The sequence below is a fragment of the Siphateles boraxobius genome, unplaced genomic scaffold (genome assembly GCF_051911475.1).
Source record: "Siphateles boraxobius isolate OS27281-9 unplaced genomic scaffold, OSU_SipBor_1 66, whole genome shotgun sequence".
NCBI classification, from domain to species: domain Eukaryota; kingdom Metazoa; phylum Chordata; class Actinopteri; order Cypriniformes; family Leuciscidae; genus Siphateles; species Siphateles boraxobius.
In genome coordinates, this window is record NW_027509193.1 from 1,965,051 (window position 1) to 1,989,665 (window position 24,615).

The following is a 24,615-nucleotide window of genomic DNA, read 5'->3' on the forward strand; positions in this document are numbered from 1 at the left end:
CTGCTGCTTCAGATAAGTTCTTTACTGTGCGACGCAACTCTTTGCCACTGAATCCGACGTCTCTGAGGAACCGGATTGTAGAGTGTGCCACAAAACCTGGACAACCCACTTCCACTGGATAAACCCGGACTCTCCATCCTCGCTGTTCTGCTTCAGTGGCCAGATGAGCATACCGCAATTTCTTCCTCTCATATGCCTCATCTACAGCATCCTCCCATGGCACTGTTAACTCTATCAGTTGAACAATGCGTGATGATCCAGACCACAAAACAATATCTGGTCGTAGGTTAGTGGTGGCAATCTCAGGTGGAAAAATAAGCCGTTGATCAAGATGAGCCAGCATTTTCCAGTCCCTAGCAGCTTCCAGTTGTCCTGGGCGAGAATTGGTGTTAGCACCTTTTCTTGGTGGTTGCTCGCCTGGGCGGAGGAATATTGTCTTCTGTGTGTAATGTTTTGCTAGAACAGGCGGCAACTCATTGGTCATTCTAGCTTGCCTTCCAATGCTAAAGCCAAACATCGCAATACTTGGTCATGGCGCCAAGTAAACCGACCCTGGCTAAGAGCCACCTTACATCCTGTCAAAAAGTGCCTTAATGTGGCAGGTGATGAACACAAAGGACAAGAGGGATCCTCTCCTACCCAGAGGTTTAGGTTCTGCGGTGATGGGAGAACATCATATGTTGACCTGATAGGGAAACTGATCCTACTCTCTTCCATTGACCAAAGGTCTTGCCAGCCCATTTTGCGTTGTTCCACACTCTCCCATTTCATCCACTCTCCCTGCTTGGCCTGGGGAATGGCCTTTATACATCTCATCCTCTCCTACTGCTTTCGCACCTCGTTGACTACCAGCTTCCTCCACAATAATATTATAAATGTTTCTTATAATGGCAGGCTGGGATTGATGTAAATATCCGCAACACTTACAATCAAACAGCCCTGGATATCGTCAACCAGTTCACCGCATGCCATGCCAGCAAAGACATCAAGCAGCTCTTACGAGGTGAGATGCAATCTGACATTTATTTATGTGCCGTTTTGTGAACCGAAGTGTGTGTCTTTGTGTCTAACAGTGTGTATGGGAGACGTTTGAGCTGCCATTTAGTAAGCAGCTGTTTAAACTCAGGATTATATTACCATGCTGATTTCTCTGGGGAGATTTGAGTGCATGAAAGAGACAAAAGACTTCTCTTGTGTGTGTTTGTGTACAGATGCATACCACAAATCTATGGAAAACATATTTATGAAACATAAGACGGGCCTGCACACATGTACTGACTTCAAATGCAAACGTTTTTTTGAAACCGTAATGCTGAAGGAAGATTTCTCCATTTTTAATTCGATTATGCTGTTCGCAATGCTTCTTAGTATTGTCGTTTTTTTTTTTAAACTTGCTTTTAATTAGTCTTCCCATTAGAGGCGTCATTTTGTTAATTCAGACTGATTCGCGCACAAAAACAAGAGGCGGGATTTATCTCATTAACCAATCATATCCAACCATAACCAATCATAGTCTCCCCTCACGTGACTTTTACAGTGTAAGGCTCCTCAATCTGGTAACATACATGAGCTTCGAGTCTGGGGAAGAGAAAGCAAGGGAAACCATTTTTTTCCAATGTTTCAACTGCTAGCTGTCAAATATTACATACTGCACCTTTAACTAACGTCGATAAACTAGCCCATCAAGATTCTCCTCAAACAGTTTCTCCAATTTGACCTGAAAGAGAAACCTGACCACAGAAGCAGACTAGTTTACAGTAATGGTCATAGTGGTCTTTGAGAGTTCATTGCTGGCTTGGGTTGTGTTGTGAATTGTGTACTGATGGATTGTGGAATCAAACTTAACTTGCACATCAACCAAATGAACAAGTCTAGCATCAAACAGACTCGGCCCACACTAAAAGCTCTTAGTCTTTGTAAACACACTTGTGTCCTTGACATTAAAGTGTCTGACATGTGATCTGCATGTGTTTTATAACATCTGCAGGATTTATTTTTATTTATTTATTTCTGTTTGTACCGGCGAATTGAAAATAAAAATTTGAAGTCAATGTTTATATGAGCCACTCATCTCTGCAGCTTTTAAACTCAGGCAGTTAACAGACAGCTTTTTTCATAATGAGCACAGAGACAGGCCCGTCTGCTTTTACCAGAGCTGCTCTATGTGGGGCACATCGCTTCCCCAAATCCCCAAGTGTTAATTATTGATTCAGCGAGCCTGCCGTGTGTCCATGAGTCAGCACATTCCTTCCACTGAAAAAAAAAAAATTTAGAGAAATGACACACTGAGAAGTCCTAATGGCGGGATCTGGCTAAACTATTTTTAGGAACATTACGTTTTCTTTGCATTTGTATTTTTATGATTATTGAAAAGAAAGTCTCATTAATGAAAGCTGTAAAAACAAGCAAAAAACATAAATGAAAGCACAAAAAAACATATATAATTGGAATATGTGCATAAAAATGAAGAAAAATATACAAATAAATGTACCTAAAAGTTAAAAGTAAAAAAAGTAAATAAAACATTTGTAAAATGTAAAAATTCTATACTGTATATACTTAGAAAGTACGCTTTTTTCCTCTTGTAAATTTTATAATATTAAACTTTTATCATTTTAAAAATGAAATTGAACATTTGAAAATGAAAAATGATAAAGAATGTGCATTTTATGATTATTCAACAGAAATTCTCATTAAGGAAAGCAGTCAAAACTAGCAAAAACATGCATGAAAGCAATATATATATATATAATGTAAATGTAATGGGAAATATAATGGGAAATGTGCTTATACAAAATATTCATTAAATTTAAACATTACACGCACACACACCCACACACACACACACACACACACATACATATATTCTTATTTACATTTTTTAATGATATGTATGTAATAGCATTTTATATAGTGATAATAAGCTTTTTTCTTTCTAAATTTTTAAAATATTACACTTTTATAATTTTAAAATTCAAAATTTACATTTTTATTGTTTATAAATATAAACGTGTTTTGAAAATTCAAATTTGGGGAGGAATGTTTTAAATAAAAAAAAGTAATGTCAATAATGCAGAAACATTTAATGGACCTATGCTTTAAAAAAAAAAAATACATGTATGAAATACTGTTTGTATATGTGTGTGTATCATTTTTTATTTCTTCCTTTCGATTTTGGTCTGGATGAGTTTCATTAGAATCAGCGATGTAGTGTAATGTTTGTGGTATCGTCCAGTGTCTGAACTCTCTGAACTATGTGAACTTGTGGTGTTTTGTATTAACACATGTGTGTGTGTGTGTGTGTGTGTGTGTGTGTGTGTGTGTGTGTGTGTGTGTGTGTGTGTGTGTGTGTGTGTGTGTGTGTGTGTGTGTGTGTTTTCAGAAGCTACGGGAGTTCTTCAGGTGAGAGCTCTGAAAGACTTCTGGAATCTACACGACCCCACGGCCCTCACCATACGCGCCGGTGACGTCATCACGGTACGGCTGCTCACATGACTTCATTAAACATTTGCTGTGTCCGAAATCGACCACTATACCCTTAAATAGGGGACAGCCATTTGTAGTGTTGTCCGAAACCAGGGTGCACTCATTCAATGCCACAATGCACCCCAATAACGAGTGTACAACCGATGTACACTCAATGGCTTGAGAATACCCATAATGTACTATGAGAGTGAAGCGCTGAATGAATTCCCGTGTCTCGCCAGAAGTTGGCGTCCGCCGCTGAATCAATCATCCATGCATTTTCCAAACCACGCTGTTCCAGCGTAATATCATACAGAAATAAATTCCTTTTTAATTTGTTACTAAATTGTTTTATTAAAGTTTACATACTAGTTTCCATGTCAGAGTTCAAGATAAATCTTTTCATTTGCTGCCAAGTTTCCTGTTTCAAATGATTATCATTAACAGCAAGCACAAACAATGCAAAAGCATCGGCCCTTCCGGCGCACTCAGAGTCCCAATTCATTCACTCGTTTTCTTTCACTCCCTCAAGTGAACTATACCAGTGGAGTAATATAAAGAATAGTAAATGATAGTATAGGGGGCGATTTCGAACACAGCAAATATGTGTACGTTAAACATTTATTAGACAATTCTGGATACATTGAGAATCATAATTTTTTTTTTTCAAACTGAGATCACGATTCTAACAATATTCTGAACAGACAACTAAACAAAAAACATTTCATTTATTAGAGGTTCTGACAAAATGTTAATTGCTGCAGCCTATTTAAAAATATTTAATTAACTTAAATTAAATAGTTTGAGTGAATAATTCAATGACTCACTCGTAAAGACTTTACTTGTTTCATTACTGGATGAATCGGCACTCTGAATGATTCAATGGCAAATACATTTTTAACAGTCACTTGTTGCCACCTATTGGTTTAACAATGTAATTGACAGTCTTTATTTGACCCCTGTGTTTAAACTGGCCAATCTCTTGAACTAGAGTTTCAGAAGCAGTTTCTGACTTGAACTCCGTCAGGAGGCCAGATTTTTCGCTCTCTTTCTCCTCCTTCCACCAAGTTTTAATGTCTCTTTCTGTTTCATCGCCTTGGTTTTTAAAACGCGCTGAAGATAATCTCACAATTGTTTATTTGTGAACTCGAACCAACGCAGATTTTCCCACAGAATTGTTTCACAGGAAATGGTGGGCAGAAAATAAGAAGGGTCGTTTACTGGAGGGTTTGGAGATGTGTTTCGTGAGCTGCTGTAATGTTGTCGGGCCTGCAGCTATTGTATGCTTGTGAGTGTTTACTTAGGGTGGGAGGCTGGGGTCATGTTATCTAACTTTCAAAAGCTTTCAGATCATGCATTGTCTCTGAACTCCCGACCTCCTCCTCTGTTTTGACTGGTTGTCAAGGATGTGAAAAACTGCTGGATTAAAAATCGGATGAGGTCAATGTGACGTCAGAGTGTTCTGCTGTGTTATGATTGGCAGGTGATAGAACAGCATGTGGACGGACGCTGGAAGGGCCACATTCATGACACTCAGAGAGGAACGGACCGGATCGGCTACTTCCCCCCCTCCATAGTTGAGGTCATCAGCCGACGCTCAGGTACAATCATAACCTGAATTCTGATTTGGTAGTCCTTCTTTTTGGAGCTTCACAGCCTGTGGTCACTGTATTTTTTAATTTTAGGGATTTAATTACAGCCATTAACCCCACAAATAACAGTGTTTGCTTTCCTGAATCAATAACATGCTGACTTTTACAACCTATGCGTGTCTCTTTCTTCCATCCCGCTGCTTCCCATGTAATAAATGGCTGCGTCCGAAAGCTGAAAAACTCTGCCTCCGCAGGCAGCATAGTGTGTTGATTTTAGCAGCATCTAGTGGTTCGGATGAGAATTGCATCTAACGGCTCAGCCCACCGCTCACCCCTTCCAATTGAAGAAGCTACGGTGGCCAAAACAGGACAAACATGTCATCGTCAGAGACAGCAGAGAGTAGCCAGTCAAGCAACAAGGTTTCTTCAAAGATAAAATAAGAAATTATATTTACTTAATTATTCAGTAAAACGATATGTTATTGCGAATATTATTGTTACAATGAAACGTTTGCAATAGGCATTTACCCTTTGAATGACCAAGTTACACCTTTGTGTGCACAGTAGCGAAGCAATGCCAACAAATAAGTTGCACTTTATTTATGCAAATTCTGAAAGTAAGCATTATTGGTCACTTGATGGGTACACTGTCCTGTAACATGAAATTACAATTCAATGACATTTTTCAACATTGACAAGGGAAAAACTTTACTTCTCATGGTTATAATTCCCATTTTGTAGCTAAAGAAACCAGTTTTCACTTAACATTGCATTGCTAATGTTGGACTAACTTGCCTGTCCAGCAGAAAACATGTAACTTCGCTGTCGTTTAAAAAAAATAAATCCTGCATCAGCATTTTACCATCCGGAAAAAGGCATACTGATGTTAATCCGGGATTTCTGCCGTCGTCTAACTCGACTTCGTCTGGCTGCATCAAGTTTTCTTTTCTTTGCAGACGAAGATTGACGCTCTGTTGGGTCTTGTGCAAAATAATATGTGTGGTCCTCCATTTGTTCAAATTTCACTATTAACGTTACTACTACTACTACTTCTTCTTCATGCGTATTCAGTTTAGTGACGGTGCAAGTTGCCTCTAAAAACACCAATGAAGAAGAAGAAAAACAACAGAGTGACGAAACGTGTTCTGTAGAGAAGTTTGTCCATTAAGGCCTACCGTAGAAACATGGTGGCACAAAATGGCGACTTAATGTGTCAGGTGACCCACAGTGTATGTAGAAAAGGTAATAAAAACATAACGGTTCATTTTGTAAGGTCTTCATACACCACTCAAAACATATTTATTATAGTGCATTTCTGACAATAGATCCTCATAAATTTTACACACTGCACCTTTAAATCTTCGCTTTACTATCATCAAAACTCGCTCTGTTTATTTGTCGATTATTAAACCATTATGCTTCCTCAGTCTGTCTGAAATGAGGTACCTTTGTGTGCAAACACTGCCCTCAAGGTCGTTGCCTGATCAGTCAGCTGCCTAAGCGTTCGGACCATAGACTGTAAAAAAAAGATGGACGACGCCCCCTTCGCTCTCTTCCGTTGGTGAGAAGTGAAGCCGCCAGTGTCCCGTTATGGCGCTGACATCTTGGGACTTGAGTCTGCACCAGACCTGCGCAGTAGTGTGCAGGAAGTTAAACTGCGAAATCAACGCCCCGCCCTCACTCTCGCCGAATACACTCTCCCATTCACTGCATTATTTTTTTAAGTGGCCTATGTCTGCTCCGTTCCTCCGTTCTGCTCCAATTTTGATGTCTGTTGATTGTAGAACGACAAGAGGCTTGTTAAAATAAAGTAAATACAATCTCCTCAGTCCTCCGAAGATCCCGAAGTCCGTTGGTGCATCAGTGACTACTTCGCTCAGAGAACCTGTCAATCACAGCTGCCAATCATGACGTCACAGCACCCGTTTTTATAGCATCACGTAACTAACTAAAAATAACGATCGAGACACTTTGGCTTCACTTTTCATGGCTTGTGCGGCACGCTTGGTTCGGACGCAGCCAGTGTTCATCTCTAACCTCCATCCGCTTGCGTTAACCCTCTGCTCCTGTCATGTGTGTGTTGTCCTGTAGGGGGCACCCTGTTACGACACGCCTCTCTGCCTTCCCAGAGGCAGCAGCTGCTCTCCAGGTCCGCCCTCAGTCCCAGCGTCAGTCTGAGCGGGGGCGGGACCCTTCAAACCGACGACTCCTACAGTCTGTACACCCCTAACCCACATCTGGTCCTCCCCCACACCAACGGTCTGAGCACCAACGCAGGTATACCACTCGCACCCACCTCTAAGGGTGCTTTCTCACCAGCGCGCTGTTTCCACCCCGTATTAAGATGCGTTTTCAGTGATCTGATCACTAGTGGTGAGCTGAGACGCATATTGTTTCCACCTGGTATTAATACGCAATTCAAATGCCTCTCCTGTGGCCATTTGTGTACGTATTTCATTGAGACACTCTCCTCTTATTTTGTCACACTCTGCACGAGTGCCACATGCGTCATATGAATATACACTTAAATTAATAACAAAAAATAAACTATCATCATATATATCGTTATTGTGAAATAAAATCTCTCATATCGTGAAATAAGAATTTGGTCATATCACCCACCGCTAGAACAAATCATGTAAGCTTGAATTTCCCTCCAGATCTGACCTGAAAACTCAGAATGTAGATCAGTACTGCAGGCTTTCCATAGTGAAACAGGATAAGACAAGAATGCGGTTTTTAAACTGACGTTACATTAAACTGTGTTTTTTAATGTACTCGCTATTTATGTTACTTTTTAATTCTTAATAATAAAAAATAATAATGCATTGTTCATCTATTATTTTTTATAATTATCTATATTTATACTCGCATGTCATTACATCCCTAAAAAAGGTTCCATGGCTGGTAATAGCAGTGTTTAGTATGACCAATACCACAGTAATGATTTATTTCAATGGTTTATATATTAAATGACAAAGTGGTGAGGCCTATTTCTTTAATAATCCAGTTAATATGAGGTTATTTTTTAAAGTTTGTTGTTTTGTTTCTTGGGTGTAATTGAATAGGTTAACATGCTTTAATAATGCTAAAAACAAAACACATTATTTTGCAGCACATCTATTCCCAGTCTGTCTGAAACCCTTTATTTTTACTTTAGTTCACTGAAGCATCACCTTCTTTCTTTGCGTATGCCTTTTGGTGGGCATTATGCTAATATTTCACATTGTGACATAGATGTTTGAGGAATATTTGAACTTGTATAAATAGTTCACATATTCAAAAAATAATATCTGAACTTCGATCTGAATCAGTTTTTTCTGTTAGATAGAATAAATCCTGTTGTGGGAAACTATTAGCATTATAACTGTGCAGATCTTACACATGCACAAACAGAAACATTACACACTAAAGGAAAACCTTAAAATGCAGCATATGCATCATCTTTTTCTCAATTTAATATGTAAAACTTGAACGAAACAAACCACAGGATGTTTCATAATTAATGAATGACAGTCTCACATTATGTAACACTTGAGTTAAAAACAAAAGGCTTAAACAGTAACACTAAAGCAGATAGTTCTGACTCTAAATTGTGATTGGATGAGCCACATACTTAGCTGTAAAATGGCCGATATAATGTACACATATCTTTAAATGCTATATTTATGTTGCAGTGTTGCCCACACATCTTGTATTTCTCATTGCTCTCACTTATAAATAGCAGAAAGTCCTGAAAAGTCCTGCCCTACTAAAAACTCCACAAAAATATCTACAGCAATATACAGATCCTTCTAAAAAATTAGCATTTTGTGACAAAGTTAATTATTTTCCATAATGTAATGATAAAAATTAAACTTTCATATATTTTAGATTCATTGCACACCCACTTTGCATATTTAATCCGACCAATAAAAGAAGTGTGTTTAATACAAAAAAAGTCAACCTTCAAATAATTATGTTCAGTTATGCACTCAATACTTGGTCGGGAATCCTTTTGCAGAAATGACTGCTTCAATGCGGCGTGGCATGGAGGCAATCATCCTGTGGCACTGCTGAGGTGTTATGGAGGCCCAGGATGCTTCGATAGCGGCCTTAAGCTCATCCAGAGTGTTGGGTCTTGCGTCTCTCAACTTTCTCTTCACAATATCCCACAGATTCCCTATGGGGTTCAGGTCAGGAGAGTTGGCAGGCCAATTGAGCACAGTAATACCAAGGTCAGTAAACCATTTACCAGTGGTTTTGGCACTGTGAGCAGGTGCCAGGTCGTGCTGAAAAATGAAATCTTCATCTCCATAAAGCTTTTCAGCAGATGGAAGCATGAAGTGCTCCAGAATCTCCTGATAGCTAGCTGCATTGACCCTGCCCTTGATAAAACACAGTGGACCAACACCAGCAGCTGGCATGGCACCCCAGACCATCACTGACTGTGGGTACTTGACACTGGACTTCAGGCATTTTGGCATTTCCTTCTCCCCAGTCTTCCTCCAGACTCTGGCACCTTGATTTCCGAATGACATGCAAAATTTGCTTTCATCCGAAAAAAGTACTTTGGACCACTGAGCAACAGTCCAGTGCTGCTTCTCTGTACCCCAGGTCAGGCGCTTCTGCCGCTGTTTCTGGTTCAAAAGTGGCTTGACCTGGGGAATGCGGCACCTGTAGCCCATTTCCTGCACACGCCTGTGCACGGTGGCTCTGGATGTTTCTACTCCAGACTCAGTCCACTGCTTCCGCAGGTCCCCCAAGGTCTGGAATCGGTCCTTCTCAACAATCTTCCTCAGGGTCCGGTCACCTCTTCTCGTTGTGCAGCGTTTTTTGCCACACTTTTTCCTTCCCACAGACTTCCCACTGAGGTGCCTTGATACAGCACTCTGGGAACAGCCTATTTGTCCAGAAATTTCTTTCTGTGTCTTACCCTCTTGCTTGAGGGTGTCAATGATGGCCTTCTGGACAGCAGTCAGGTCGACAGTCTTACCCATGATTGCATTGTTGAGTAATGAAACAGGCTGGGAGTTTTTAAAAGCCTCAGGAATCTTTTGCAGGTGTTTAGAGTTAATTAGTTGATTCAGATGATTAGGTTAATAGCTCGTATAGAGACCCTTTTCATGATATGCAAATTTTTTGAGATAGGAATTTTGGGTTTTCATGAGCTGTATGCCAAAATCATCAGTATTAAAACAATAAAAGACCTGAAATATTTCAGTTGGTGTGCAATGAATCTAAAATATATGAAAGTTAAATTTTTATCATTACATTATGGAAAATAATGAACTTTATCACAATGTGCAAATTTTTTGAGAAGGACCTGTATATAGTGTATCAAAATGCGTCTAACATTGCACTGCACGTCACCTCATATGTAACCCTGGACCACAAAACCAGTCACAAGTCACACGGGTATATTTGTGGCAATAGTATGGGTCAACATTGTATGGGTCAAAATTATAGATTTTTCTTTTATGCCAAAAATCATTAGAATATTAAGTAAAGATCGTGTTCCATGAAGATATTTTGTAAATTTTCTACCGTGAATATATATAAAAAAATATTTTTGTAAGTGAATGCAGCAAAATCACAAACATAAATGTGCATTAAACACAACTTTAAAGGCGATTTTCTCAATGTTTCAATTTTTTTGCACCGTCAGATTGCAGATTTCCATATATTTAATAGTTGTATCTCGGCCAAATATTGCCCTATCCCAACAAACCATTCATCAATAGAAAGCTTATTTATTCAGCTTTCATTTGATGTATAAATCTCAATTTAAAACCCTTGTTGCTTGGTAAGGCCCTTGTGACTGGTTTTGTGGTCACATATTTATAGCCAGTAAGTGTTCTCAATGTGTTGGGCAGTTGAGTCAAACGGTTGGTTTTGGACCTCGTGGTTCTTCTGCACGACTGCTATAGTACAAACACTATCTTTGCATATAAACACTACACAGTGGCACACACTCATCTGAAGGCCCTGATTTGGGACGCACACCCACATTACCCTCCCCCACTAGACTGAGGCCAGTGGCCGAAAATAGTGTTTGTGTCCGCTAGGTGGGCCTCCCGGCAGTCTGTCCCAGCACATAAGCCCCAGCATGGAGGACGTGTGGGTTTTGCGGAACTCCTGCGCTGGTAAGAACCGCTGCACTCCCCTTTCGCTGAAACGCTCCTCCCCTACGCCCCATAGTGGCTGCCACCCCCCTCCCTGCTACAGACAGACCCCCTTATTGGCTGGCCTGTCGGACGCCACACAAACCCAGCTGGTGTGTCCTTCTCTCCAGATGCCAATTCCCTGTTAGCATACTGTGAACCCTCCCGCTCCCGTAGCAGGCCGTAGGTTGTGTGCTGTCGTCTGTAAACCCCATCACCACATGCCTGTGGCTTTGCCCTGCTCCCCCCACCCCACCCTGCCTGCTGCTTAAGTAGAAATCCAGTGGGTACGGTGTCCTCACGGCTGTGGAGTGGCACACTGGCATGGCAGTGCAGACGGCCGCTGTGATGCCATAGCCGCGGGCATGTTATGATTACAGTTACTCATTGGACTAACGCCTCCGTCTCTCTCTCTCTCTCTCTCTCTCTCTCTCTCTCTCTCTCTCTCTCTCTCTCTCTCTCTCTCTCTCTCTCTCTCTCTCTCTCTCTCTCGATTTCGCAGCAGGGGACAGGAACAGTGTGGGCAGCACTGGCAGTGTGGGCAGCACCCGCAGTGCAGGCAGTGGCCAGAGCACAGAAAGCAACAGCGCCCCCAATGGACCACAACAACACCAACACGTCACCATCCCTGACACCAGCAAGGTAACCACCCATGATGCTTTGAGAGAAAGATAACCCTAAGGCTGAATCCAAAACACCCCCTACACCCTCATATAGGGCATTATTCATGGGGACATCCATTTGTAGTGGTGTCTGAAACCAAAGTGGACGTTATCGAGTGCACTCATTCAATCCCACATTGCAACGTAATAACGAGTGTACTACCAATGTACGCTCAACAATTGTCCAAATTCGCTCCCTCGTTTTTATTCACTCCTTCAAGTGAACTGTATTAGTGGACTAATGTAGGGAATAGGGACTGAGTGTTTAGGGGGCTAATTCCGGATTCAACCTAAGAGTATTGAGTCATGATCTAAGGACAGTTGCTATTAGAGGTAGTGAGTGATAATGAAATTTGTTAAATTAAATAATGAAATTTGATAATGAAATTGATAGAGCAAATAAAATGAAACATACCTTTACATTACATTACATACTTTGTGTTTTATAGGTAAGGTTTTAATATTTTTTTTAATTTTCTCTCATTTTACGCAGGCGGCGCCCTCTGCTGTGGATTTACTACAGCCAGACCAAAACAAACATCCTGACGCATCCACAGGTAATGAGCTAACTGTGTGCATCTGTATACAGCTTACATTTGCCTTGTCCAAATACCCACACTTGTGGTCTTTGCACTTGACCACTTGTCTACTTACATGAAGTATTTCCTCTATTTTGCCCAAGTGTTCTAGTAGGCGTAAAGACTGTAAGTGTGTTTAGAACTTTTGATTACTCGATGGGATTTTGATTACTCGATTACTCGATTTATTTTAAAATAAACTACATGTCTGTTCAGTAGTTGCTATGTAACTAACAGAAGACACAAATTTAAAATCGTGGTGCTTCTAATTAAGTGATAAAAACAGTTGCAAATGTTGTACAAAATAGGCCCACACATACCATAATCATCTTTGCACCAATAAAATGTGCAACACTTTATGTTTTTTACTACCAAAGTATATGTATCTAATTAATTTAAATTACAGTTCTAATTTCGAATTAATGTAAATTACATTAATTTAAATTAATGTTTTCCTTGATGTCTCGCGATTTCGGGGCACATGAGTTCCCGAATATAATGCATGATGGTATACTCTTAGCCTCTTGCACTTAGAGATGGTGTGGGTTTAGTGTGCATTAAGGACACTTCACTTTGGCATTTTTAAGACATGGGACAGTCTTGCGCACTTACTTCCTGTCATGTGCACGTGCTCTCAAGTGGTCAAGACCGCAAGTGTGGGTATTTGGACAAGGCAAGTGACAGTATTTGGACACTTAGCCATATTCTCAAGGGACTAAATTAAATGAATGCATGCGAAACATTGGTGGACGAACGGCAGCTCAGGTTGGTCAAAAACACATGAGGAGAAGTGTTAGTATAATGCTGCATTACACCATGTCGTAATTACTGTAATTTTGAGATGGCAACATGTGATTTCTCAGAGGACCGTTGAGTTAGCGAAAAACAGTAGGTAATTTGGTAACTCTAAAAAACATTTTAAAACTCCAGCTGATTCAAAGACATTGAAAATGCTGTTTGGTAAATCCATGTGCATATATTAGCGTGATTATGTGTGTTGTTTTTGAAGGAGTTCCTCGCAGACCGGTGCTGCCCACACAGAGGGCAGGAGAGCAGGGTTTCTCTCAACAGTTTGTACATCCTCAACAGCTGCTAGAGGGAAAGGTCAGAAAACACCATTACAGTGCACAACACCAACCTGAACATATTTTGATACTGCAAATTACCAGTAGAACTACAGCTTGCTCTGCCATTGGTTTTGTAGACAGCAGAATTAGTGATTAAAAGTTTGATATAACAGCAATTCTCTCCTGCATCATGTTTGCTCTCCTGCCTTCATTTTATGTCATGTTTTTATCACTGTCAGGACGCAGAGGCTATATATCAGTGGCTGAGTGAGTTTCAGTTGGAGCAGTACACTACAAACTTCCTCAACGCTGGCTATGATGTGCCTACAATCAGCAGAATGACCCCAGAGGTACGATCAGAGCGCCAGTTAATTTGAAGAGATACGCCGTTCAGTCTCATTGCCGTAGGTGGGGTTGATGTTGATTGGGTATTATGCCTATTTTTCAGGATCTCACGGCTGTTGGTGTGACTAAACCAGGCCACCGTAAGAAGATTTCCCTGGAGATCGGCAACCTCAGCATTCCAGAATGGCTCCCAGAGTACATACCAGTAAGTCACTGTAATTTATAGCTTGTATGCATACATGTGTGTCTTTGGCGTTTTCTTCAGTTCACTCACAGTCAAATCTCTTCTCTTAGCAGGATCTTGGAGAGTGGCTGAGTGCCATAGGCCTGCCTCAGTATCATAAGAAACTCTCGGAGAACGGCTATGACTCGATAAACATTGTCCGAGATCTCACGTGGGAAGATTTACAGGAGATTGGCATCACCAAACTAGGTGAGCTTAACTTCAACACAGAACTTAAGTGCATTGTGTAGTTATATAAAGGGTTAGAAAAGTCAAAGAATAACAGGGAATGTTAAAATTGTGGGTTCTTGTTGAGCTGTTTTAAATAATTAATTTGTTAAATACAGCTCTTGTGTTGAACAAAACCTGATTTTAAACTAAAGCAATGTACGATTTGTTTACAAATGACTCTTTTGAGACCGTTCTTTTCATTGAGTAGGTCGAACTTCCATATGTTATGGAACCTCCATATATGTTAAAATTGTGTATGTGTGTGTATATATTTACTAGTCTTAGCTGGTGGGTAGCTTTTCATGTTTTTGTTCTTACCTTGACTAGGGCATTTTCAAGTCAAAATTTCTAGTTCAAGGTTTCACTTGGTTTCTATTCTAGCAGCAACATGCTATGTTGACCCGTACACATTTTAATCAGGTTGATCCAGTTACATATGACTGATGATCCAGCATCAAATATGCCCTGAGATCGTATAGGGTCACACAGCATTCTCACCTTTGATGTGGACAGATTACTTGTTGAGATAAAAAGTTGTTGTGCAATGCTTGCTAAGGACATAGTGTGAGTTATATACTGTGAAGTATATCCTGTTGCGTTAAGTTCATGTGTGACATCTACAATAAATGTGTGTCTCTAACAGGCCATCAGAAGAAGATGATGCTTGCGGTGAAGAAGTTGTGTGATGTTCATAAGGCTCTTCTGCAGGCAGAATCAGGGCACGGCACTCTGCGGCGCAGAACCCCTGCTGCCCTGGACCTGGTCACTATCGAGCCGCCCCCTGAGAGTATTGACCTCCCCTCACCCCACACGACCAAGATGATGACTTTCCAAGACAGTGAGCTGAGCACTGAGCTACAGAGTGCCATGTCCTCCCAGTACAGTGGCTGTCAGGAAGGACTGGCAATCAAAAGTGTAGTAGGCATGTCCTCCAGTCAGGAGAGCATTGACACACGCTCTCGAGGCTCCGGCCGCTCTCAGGAGCCCCCCAGCACTCCCTCCTCCACTTCAGGAGCAACCCCTTACAGCCAGTCCCGAGAGAGTTTATCGAGCCCAGACAGCAGTCCTGGTAAAGAGCGCAACATTCCAGAAGGCCGTGACCAGGTCCCACGTCCTCAGCTACCACAGCAGCTGCCGTTCAGTGCTTCTGCAGGCTTTAAATACCCAGCGGTGCCTGCCAAACCCAAACTGGGCTCTGTTCCTTCTCCGCAAGGTTCTCCTGCTCATAAAAGCCTCAATTATCCTCGTGTACTATATAACAGTGCCACTCTCGACCGTCGCTCTCCTAGCGTGACCAAGAAGCGCACACAGAGTCTGTCCCGGTATGCTTTGTCGGACGGTGAACCAGATGAAGAGGATGATGATGAAGCAGCACAGCTTGCCAGTATAGCCATGCCCTCATATGCCACACTGAGCCGTAAGCTAACCCGGGGCCAGCTGGCACGTCTTCACTCCGCCCCTGAGCAGTCTATCGGCCGAAGCCACTCTTTCGCCATTAGGGCTCGGCGTAAAGGACCTCCTCCGCCGCCACCTAAACGCCTTAGCTCCGTCAGCAGCAGCACTAATGGCGAAACTGTCTCGAACACTCCATCGCCAGCTTTTGTAGGAGTCGAGAGCGGCAGACCTGGGAGTGTAAAGAGCATCACAGCTGCATTAGAAACAGTCCTACCTGTGCCTACGGTGGAGCTCGTTCAGGAAACCACGACAGCCGTCACTAGCACCAACGAAGAGTCCAAGCGCAGACCTCTGAGTCAGAGTGAATCCAGCCAGGTAGCAGCCAAAGCAGATACTGATAGAGCAACAAAGTCTGACTCGGAGGAAGATGATGGGACGAAGGATTCTGTCCTGGAGAGCTCATCCTCTCCCCAGAACAGCTCCAGTGAGTGCATCCCCTTTGCGGAGGAAGGCAACCTCACCATCAAACAGAGGCCCAAAGTTGGTGGGCCACTCAAGGTGGAGACCACTTCTGAGTCTCTAGAGAAAGCCAAACCAGCCAAAACCCCCGAAGTCCCAGAGTTCAACTTGAAAGAGTCAGACACAGTGAAGAGACGGCAGAAGCCAAAGGAGAAAGAGCAGCCAAACGCAGCGTCTGACAGCAGTGCAGATGGCACACCTGTTTTAGAGACTCAGGACACGGTGAAGCTCCGCATCAGTGAAACAGATATGGGTCTGCCATGTGTGGATCTTCCAGCCAAACCAGTGAAAGCACCTCCACCTCTTGCCCCTAAACCTCCCAGCCCCCTGAATCCAACACGGCACACCTCTAAACCCCATCCTGCTCCTGTAACAGGTACAGACTACAGATACAAATAAAGTCAGCTGGCTTGATATCGCTGTTACATGGGAAGTGTCGCTAAAATTCCTTGACCTCAAACCTCATATTTTAAATTCCTCATTTGTTCGCTATATTTAGCAAATAGGCCCATCTTAATGGTTAGATTTATTAGTAGTTCCTTGAAGTCCTTGACAGAAGCTCTGTCCCAATTCAGAGTCTACATCCTTCGAAGGACACAGACTTCACAGTCCACAAGGGTCGAACCGAGCATTGTTTGATGGGACGGTCCAGCCCAGGGTTCCTACCTTGCAGAGTTTAGTTCCAACCCTAATCAGAGACTAACAAGCTAATAAAAGGTCTTCAGAGTCACACTTAGGTGAGTTTGATCAGGATTTGGCTAAACTCTGCAGGGCAGCGGCCCTCCAGCACCAAATTTGAGGAACCCTGGTCTAGCCTACGGAGCATTGCTCTTGTTGCTTAGCGGCTGTAAAGTTTATACTGGACTGGTCTGAAAACAAAACAGGGTTCACAACATTCAAAGGAGCCTTTGAATTGGGACAGCCTTTATCGCGCCACTGTGACGCATTCGGCCTTCGAATGCAGCCTCTGAATTGGGATGAAGCTTAATACTGCTCTGATTTTATAAATGGTTAAAGCTATTCGTAGCAACCCTTTGCTAGTAAGTTACAGTATATGCAGAGGACTGTAAGTTTTGCATTTATTCTGTGTTTCTTGTTCTGTCTGCAGCTGTCGGGTCCAGTGTCACTCTCAGTGTTGTACAGAGTGTTGCCTTTGCAGCCCCTCAGTCTCCAGTGCTGTACTCCCCCTCAGCAGAAAACACGGCTCAAAGTGTGACATCAGGAAGGCCCCAGGCTCTGGTGGAAAATGGTCAAGGGTCAACACTGAAGCATCAGAGGCTGGAGAAGACCAGCTCATCCCTTGAGGAAGCACTAAAAGCTGTGGAGAGAAAACTCACTCTTGAAAACAACAATGTGGGGTGAGGGACTCTTTCCACCAGCTTTCACACAAATATGATGGGGGGATGAAACTATTCCTTTCATGTTTTTTAAATTTCCCTTTAATTGTTGTTAAATGTACCACTCCTAATTAAACATTATGTTGTGTCTCTTTTAGCACTTCTCACATAGTGAAGTCTGCAGGGAACATTCTGGATGACATTGGGAACATGTTTGATGACCTGGCTGATCAGTTGGATGCTATGCTGGATTAAAAAAGCTGCTGGATTTGGCTGTTTGGGTTTTTTTTTTGTGCTGCCCCAGAAACAGGAGGGTAGAGATCTACGTATAGAAGCATGGGTTCTTCTGCCTTATATTTCAGATGGAGAGCAGAGAAAAACTCTTGAACACAAAAGTGGGGATCTCCATTTGCAAAGACCACACAGACATTTTGGAACCAGTCTCCTGACTAATGTCAGTCTAGGTGTCATTTGTAGTTGTTTGTTTATATTCCATTTTCTAATCAACCAGCATATATATATATATGGTTTTGTGTTTTTCATTTTGTCCTGTCATTTGTTGTTCTTTTTGGGGCTGAACCATGGACTCGACTAAGTGTGACCCCAATTGACTTTATATGATCTTCCCAGATAGAAGAAATGCAAAGGAGAATCATTTGTAAAGCAATATACATTTCAAAACACTATACTGATTCAAAACATTTCTAGAAAGTTTAAAGGGACAGTTCACCCACAAAGTGACAATTCTGTCATCATATACTTGACCTAATGCTGATCCAAACCTGTATTGTCTTTTTTTTTTTGGTCTGTGTAACACAATAGCATAACGTTTTGAATAATTTTACGCTGCCTTTCCATACACTAACATGCCATCAAGATAAAAATACAGAGTGAACAGTTCACTTTTTAAGTGAACTGTTCCTTTAATATAACTACATTTCAAAGCATTTCAGCTCTAAAAAGTATCTGGTTTTGTAAGGAGCACAGGTGACTTTTATCCATTTCAGCAAGTAAAGCAGGTTTCCATTTCCTTGCCTTTGGAATTTTTGGTGCTTGTATCTTATTTTTTCTTAATGACATTGCAAAATTTGCAGGTTAAAATACATGACTGACATTTATTTTTGTATGAAAGTGTGGTTTTAAAGGGAACATGTTGAAATGAAAACAGTAACACTGCCATGTGTAATGAGCAGGATCAATGTACAGCAAGCAATTCAGGTTTAAGTTACCATGAACTATTTTGAACATCTTTAAACTTATATTAGTCCAAATAGTATTTAAACTTTATCAAAATATGTATATTGTACACTAAAGGTATATTTGATTGGGAAGCAAACCTGTTTGTTGTACCAAAGCATATGTATATTTTTATTCAAATGTTGGATAATGCTAATGCTAGCAGACTTATCTTGCAGTTAAACTAATGAAAATGAACCCAGTGGCATTTCCCCTTTGCACATAATTTGATATGACATATCTGATGTGGAATATTTCTACACAGTTCTTGTGTGCCATTCGGCTGTTACATTTAGGTTCTGTCTCCCAATTAACCAATTTGTAATTAATGGAATTTGGAATCTGAATGCCGTTTTAACATTTAACCAGTTTTAGAATTGCATTTAAGGCCCGTTCACACCAAGGACTATAACTATAAAGTTTAAAATTATTGTTCCAATTCCATGAGAATTGTGTCCACACCAAGTACACTTCACAACTATTATGGTAACGACACAGAGGAACGATATTGTTGGAATCACTTTCAGACATAAGACATAACTGCAGTAAACGGTTATCGTCCACTGTTGAGGATGTGAATGTAGTTATTATAGTTTTAGTCCTTGCTATGAACAGGCCTTGACTTATGTTAATGCTATATACTAGTGATGTTTTTGATTAGATAAACATAACACTGATATGGTTGTTCAGTACCAAGCCTGTCTTTGTTCTAATTTGTTAACATTTTCTATTAAATATATGTAGCTATTTTGTCCTTTTTTTGTCTGTCATTTTCAGCATTTACATTGCAAAATAGAAACATCTTATGTCTGGTTTGTCCAGATTGAGCTCTTTTTTAAAGTAACCCATAGTTGTGCATAATACAACATTTACCTTCAATGATCCAATAGCAGCCTTCAAATAGAGTGTTTGGTTCCTGAAGTAAAAATCCCATTCATTTTCTCCATAGGGGAAATGATTTTGAATGCCAACCTTTTAAGTCAGAACAACTGTTAGCTATGAGGATGTTAATCGATGGTATATGCTTTTGTTGGTGTCATGTCTAGGAAAACTTTCCAGAGTATTCAATGTAAATTATTTTACATGTTATTTGTGCAGAGATTTTGCAAAACATTTGAAAATGAAGCACTTCAGTAACTTAGTGATTGAGTGAGTGTCCCATTGATTAAATAAAAGTCTTAAAACACTTGCGGTCTTCACGCCCACTTGAACACTTTGGCCAACCTCTGAAAATTCGTCATGCAAGTGGACAAGTTTATTTGGACTGGATAAATAAAGTTTATTTAACTCTGCATAACCTTGCGAATCGAGCTATGCCAAGGTATGTAAATACATATGTTGGCAGGCAGGACATTCATTGTATTCAGACCGAACCAGTATAAAAAAAGTGTTGTTTGTAATGCAAAACATACCTTTAAGCTACATGTTACAATGTCTATTAGCGCTACATCTGATAGCACAGACAAGATAAGAGAGCACTAGCACACTGTTAAATTTAATGAGTTCGCCTGCCCATTCAGTCATGATGGCTAATGATAAACGTGGATGGATGGATGAGTAGATGGACAATCGTCTGGAGGTCTATAGGTTACTGAAGAGTTATTTTTTCTTGTTCCAGTCCATGGGTGGAGCTCTCTTATTGTCTTCCACTGATCAGTCAAATTGTATTCCCGTGCTGACACTAGCCAGGTGACTAGTGAACCTCAGAGACATGCCAGTCAGGGGAATGTGGCCAACAGCACAGGAAAGGCCCATCGACTTCTTTCCATTAATTCACAGGCAAACCTTTCCATGAAAGAACATGCATATCTCCAGTACATTGTGTGTATTATTATTAGTCTTGTACAGTGTAGTTTGCATTGTAGGCTACACTGTTTTATGCATGCTTTATCATAAAACGATTAGATAATGTAGCCTCATGGTATCATGCTTCACACAAAACTGCCAGCCCAATCTGATCATGCAGATGAGTCAGCTTCATTACACCCTCTTCATTGGGCTAGCCAAACTCGAGAGGTGTGACCTCTGCAGAAGTTAAAAGGGGCACTATCTCAGTAAACATCTCCCTTCTTGCTGCTGTCGCGTGCAACTTCACGAACTTTTGTTTCGAATCAGTGTTTCGGAGCACGTATCAAACTGCCAACGTCACATGATTCCTCTAAACGCGGCTTCGTTACGTCATTACTCTTTCGAAACGTTTCACAATTTCAATGGTTCGCCACTGAACAAGCTATGGATCTTACCTGACCTCTCATCGATTTTATAGCCTACATTTGTTGACATTTTAATGAGACAGTAGCATAATTCAAATGAATAATAGTAGTTAATAGTCTCTTGACCTGTTTAGCTGAGCCATCCATGGAACAAACAAAACAAGCACTGGAAATGTATAAAATAAGACATATTTTATACAGACACATGATATTTAATCTTATTAAATGATTAGTTAATTGCATTTGATAGATTTTACTTTCAATAAACATTTGCAGTGGGGTTGTAAGAGGTGTTTTAAGCATGTTTGGACTGAGTTTTTGTTGTATTTACACTGTTTTGACCAGCAGGAGTCACCAGAGTGTGCAGTATTTCGAATGCTTCGAAACAGTGAATCATTTGTGACGCAATTGGTTCAATTGATTCGAAGCTTTGAAAAGTTTCGTTTCTCCCATCTCTAGTAAACACAGCGTTAGTATCATGGTGTATCAAAAGCATAAAACACTGCAGAAATCATTTGTCCACTATAATATATTTCTAAACAAAGTGGGATGCTCTATAAACGTATTGTTACATAATATAGAAATAACATAAATATGAAATGACATGACAACGTAGTAATCAGAAGTGCAGGATAAAAAAAATAAATAAAAAAAAATAGCAGGTGTCTCAAAATACCTCACTGGTTGGAACAAGACCATGATACACTAATAGGAATTTACAGTGGGCTCCAACCCAGACAGCAACATAGTGTCGGCCCAGATCCAGCCCACATCTGGCACGCGTTGAATCCACATGTACCAGATGTGGCCTGGATCTAGGCCCACACTATGTGGCGGTCTGGGAAATTTCTCAGGCCACTTGTAAAAATCCCTTTCTCTAATTAATGTTGCATTTTAATACAAAATGCTTCATTGCTTATTATTGGTTTCTCAGACTTTTTACAATAGGAAAGGTGAGATTCCTGTGATTACAGTGACAGTCAGGAGTTTAGGATGCAAGTCTTCATTTGTTCCTTAATTATAAGACAATGAAATCCTTCTCAACAGAATTGGTGAAGAAATGAGCTTAGGATGCTCAAGAAATCATGCATAAATCAAACTACATTGCGTTCACTCTAAGAAGATACGGTTCTATATATAACCTTAAAGGATTCTGTCAGGCACTTCCTATATAGAAACTTTTTTGGCATTAAGGGTTCTTTAAATTGAGTGAAGAACCCTAGAGTTCTATATAGAACCACACTGAACCTTTTTTCTAAGAGTGTAGTACAGCCTCATACATAAAACTCACTGATTATACAAAACTCACTGATTATATACACACACACACACACACACACACACACACACACACACACACACACACACACACACACACACACACACACACACACACACACACACACACACACACACACACACACACACACACACACACACACACACACACACACACACACACACACACACACACACACACACTGAATTAGGCTCTGTTCAGAATAGCATACTAACATAATATCACTATTTCTGTATAGTATGCACACAAATCTACAGTGTTACAAATTAATTGGAACTACAGGCAAGAGTTTTAACATCTGTTTTTACTCATTGTTAAATCAAATTGCCACCAGACATTAAAATACATATTTACACAAATTGAATTAATAAAAAATAAACTTTATTCTCAAAAAGACAACTGGTTACTGCCCATTAAATTAAACATGCAATGTAGTGGTCATGTGATAACAGTATAGCACACCACTGTATGCAGAACAGCATAACACTACTACTACTGTTTTACTATATTTAACAGTAAGCAGTATTCAATGTGTAATAAACAGTATAAAGTGAACGGTAATATTACAATAAGTACTCCATTCTGAACATAGCCAGTGATTGTAATACATCACAGTTGTAGAATGTTACATTCCATTTGCCCCGTAGCTGATGTACTAATATAATCTGTTAGTAATTCAAATACATAATTCTGAATACATATAAATCTGTGTGTGCATATATATATACACACACACACACTGTACACACATCATATTGAGCCTACTTTAATGATAACCTTATTATAAGATCTGCTCTGTTTCATCAAGTCTTAAACAGAGCTTATGGATCCCAGACAGCAACAGTGTCGGCCCAGATCCGGCCCACATCTGGCACACATGTATTCCACACGGTCCAGATGTGGGCCGGATCTGACGACACTGTGTTGCTTCTGGTATGGATGGATGATTGGATGGACAATCGTCTGGAGGTCTATAGGTTACTGAAGAGTTCATTTTTCTTGCTCCAGTCCATGGGCGGAGCTCTCTTATTGGAGCGTTTCTGGTGCGCGCGCTCTTTCACCTGCTGTAAGGACAGACTGAGCTCTGGGATAGCGTCTCTGATGGACGGCTCCACAGTCTGCAGAGAGAAAGACAAACAAACATAAAGTTATGAAATACCCTAAAACAGTCACCTGCTACAAGCATGTGAAACAACTTTCTAATGGAAAATGTTTTCCCAATATTTCATTAGGGTAGTTTCAGAAAGTGTTTACTGTATACTGTTGACTATTTTAAAAAATAGTATGTGAAACAGTATGCATAAATGTCAAAGAGTGAAAAATGGGATTAATTGTATTGAATGTGTACTTCAAATATTAAAAGTATATTTTTTATTAAACAAAAAACTGTATGTGCAGATAATATAATATTACTTAAATAAAACACCACTCAAGGGCACTTAAAGATAGACACTTTCATGGCTATCACACTTAAGTAGACTTTTACAAATTCACTTTGTAATAATGCTAAAAAGTTTTACTTTCATGTTTTAATAACATTTTGTCATACTTTAAAGTGCACTTATTTTTATGTGTTGCCAAACATACTAAAGCACATTTAAAGTACGTGATTAGAATTAAAACTGCAGTGTGTTATTCAATATTACAATTAAAGTTAATATATTTTAAATGTGATAAAAATTTTAACTTCTTCATAACAAGCGTGTAATTACAAATATATTTAGATACATAACATACAAGTTTCAATAGAAATTACATTAAAGTATATTTTGGTTTATCATAAATGCTTGTCAGCTCATTCAGCAGTAACTTTAACCATATTTCAAAAACAATAATAGTAATTATGAAATTACATATAATGATGTTCTTAAGTCCTACTTGAGTGGGTAAAAAAAACAATCGAAAGTTCAGCTAATATCATTTAAAATAAATGTAAACTATAAGACTTTTTCAATTAATTACAATTATTATACAATTAAGTCTTAATAACATTACATTCAAATTGCACTTAAGTATATTCTTTTAAAGTGTATTATTTCCTTATTAAGTACTTTTAAAAAAATAAAGAGCATTTTTATTTCATAATGTCTATTGCATTGTGCATGTTTAATTCTGCAAGTGCCGTTTTGGTTACTGTCTTGTAAGCTGTTAATAACATTATTTTGTATTTTTCATTCATTTTTGTGTAAACATATCTTAACCCGAATCAAAAACATGAGAAAATATGTATTACATATTACTTCCACTTTATTTTTTACACAGGAAATGTAATGCTTTGTATTGTGGGATACAGTGTGTTTACTGCAAAT

General features: G+C 40.0%; 2 protein-coding genes across 9 annotated transcripts in view; one reads left to right on the forward strand and one right to left on the reverse strand.

Moving 5' to 3' along the window:
* The window catches only part of caskin2 (CASK interacting protein 2), a 76,646-nt gene extending 57,106 nt beyond the window's left edge, over positions 1 to 19,540 (forward strand). Inside the window, exons 9-22 of one of the 7 annotated variants that reach the window (XM_077211599.1) lie at positions 895 to 1,003; positions 3,383 to 3,477; positions 4,949 to 5,066; positions 7,149 to 7,334; positions 11,105 to 11,182; positions 11,703 to 11,842; positions 12,356 to 12,419; positions 13,450 to 13,544; positions 13,747 to 13,857; positions 13,956 to 14,057; positions 14,147 to 14,285; positions 14,950 to 16,596; positions 17,329 to 17,578; positions 17,716 to 19,540. In XM_077211599.1, the coding sequence (XP_077067714.1) occupies positions 895 to 1,003; positions 3,383 to 3,477; positions 4,949 to 5,066; positions 7,149 to 7,334; positions 11,105 to 11,182; positions 11,703 to 11,842; positions 12,356 to 12,419; positions 13,450 to 13,544; positions 13,747 to 13,857; positions 13,956 to 14,057; positions 14,147 to 14,285; positions 14,950 to 16,596; positions 17,329 to 17,578; positions 17,716 to 17,812 (3,231 nt within the window). In that variant the 3' untranslated portion in view covers positions 17,813 to 19,540. The remainder of the gene's footprint in view (positions 1 to 894; positions 1,004 to 3,382; positions 3,478 to 4,948; positions 5,067 to 7,148; positions 7,335 to 11,104; positions 11,183 to 11,702; positions 11,843 to 12,355; positions 12,420 to 13,449; positions 13,545 to 13,746; positions 13,858 to 13,955; positions 14,058 to 14,146; positions 14,286 to 14,949; positions 16,597 to 17,328; positions 17,579 to 17,715) is intronic. The other 6 variants (XM_077211600.1, XM_077211601.1, XM_077211602.1 and 3 more) reach the window with 6 other exon arrangements.
* Positions 19,541 to 21,517: 1,977 nt separating this feature from the next.
* Positions 21,518 to 24,615, reverse strand: part of nherf1b (NHERF family PDZ scaffold protein 1b) — a 39,133-nt gene continuing 36,035 nt past the window's right edge. For both annotated transcript variants that reach the window (XM_077211630.1, XM_077211631.1), the window contains one exon: positions 21,518 to 23,424. In XM_077211630.1, the coding sequence (XP_077067745.1) occupies positions 23,278 to 23,424 (147 nt within the window). In that variant the 3' untranslated portion in view covers positions 21,518 to 23,277. The remainder of the gene's footprint in view (positions 23,425 to 24,615) is intronic.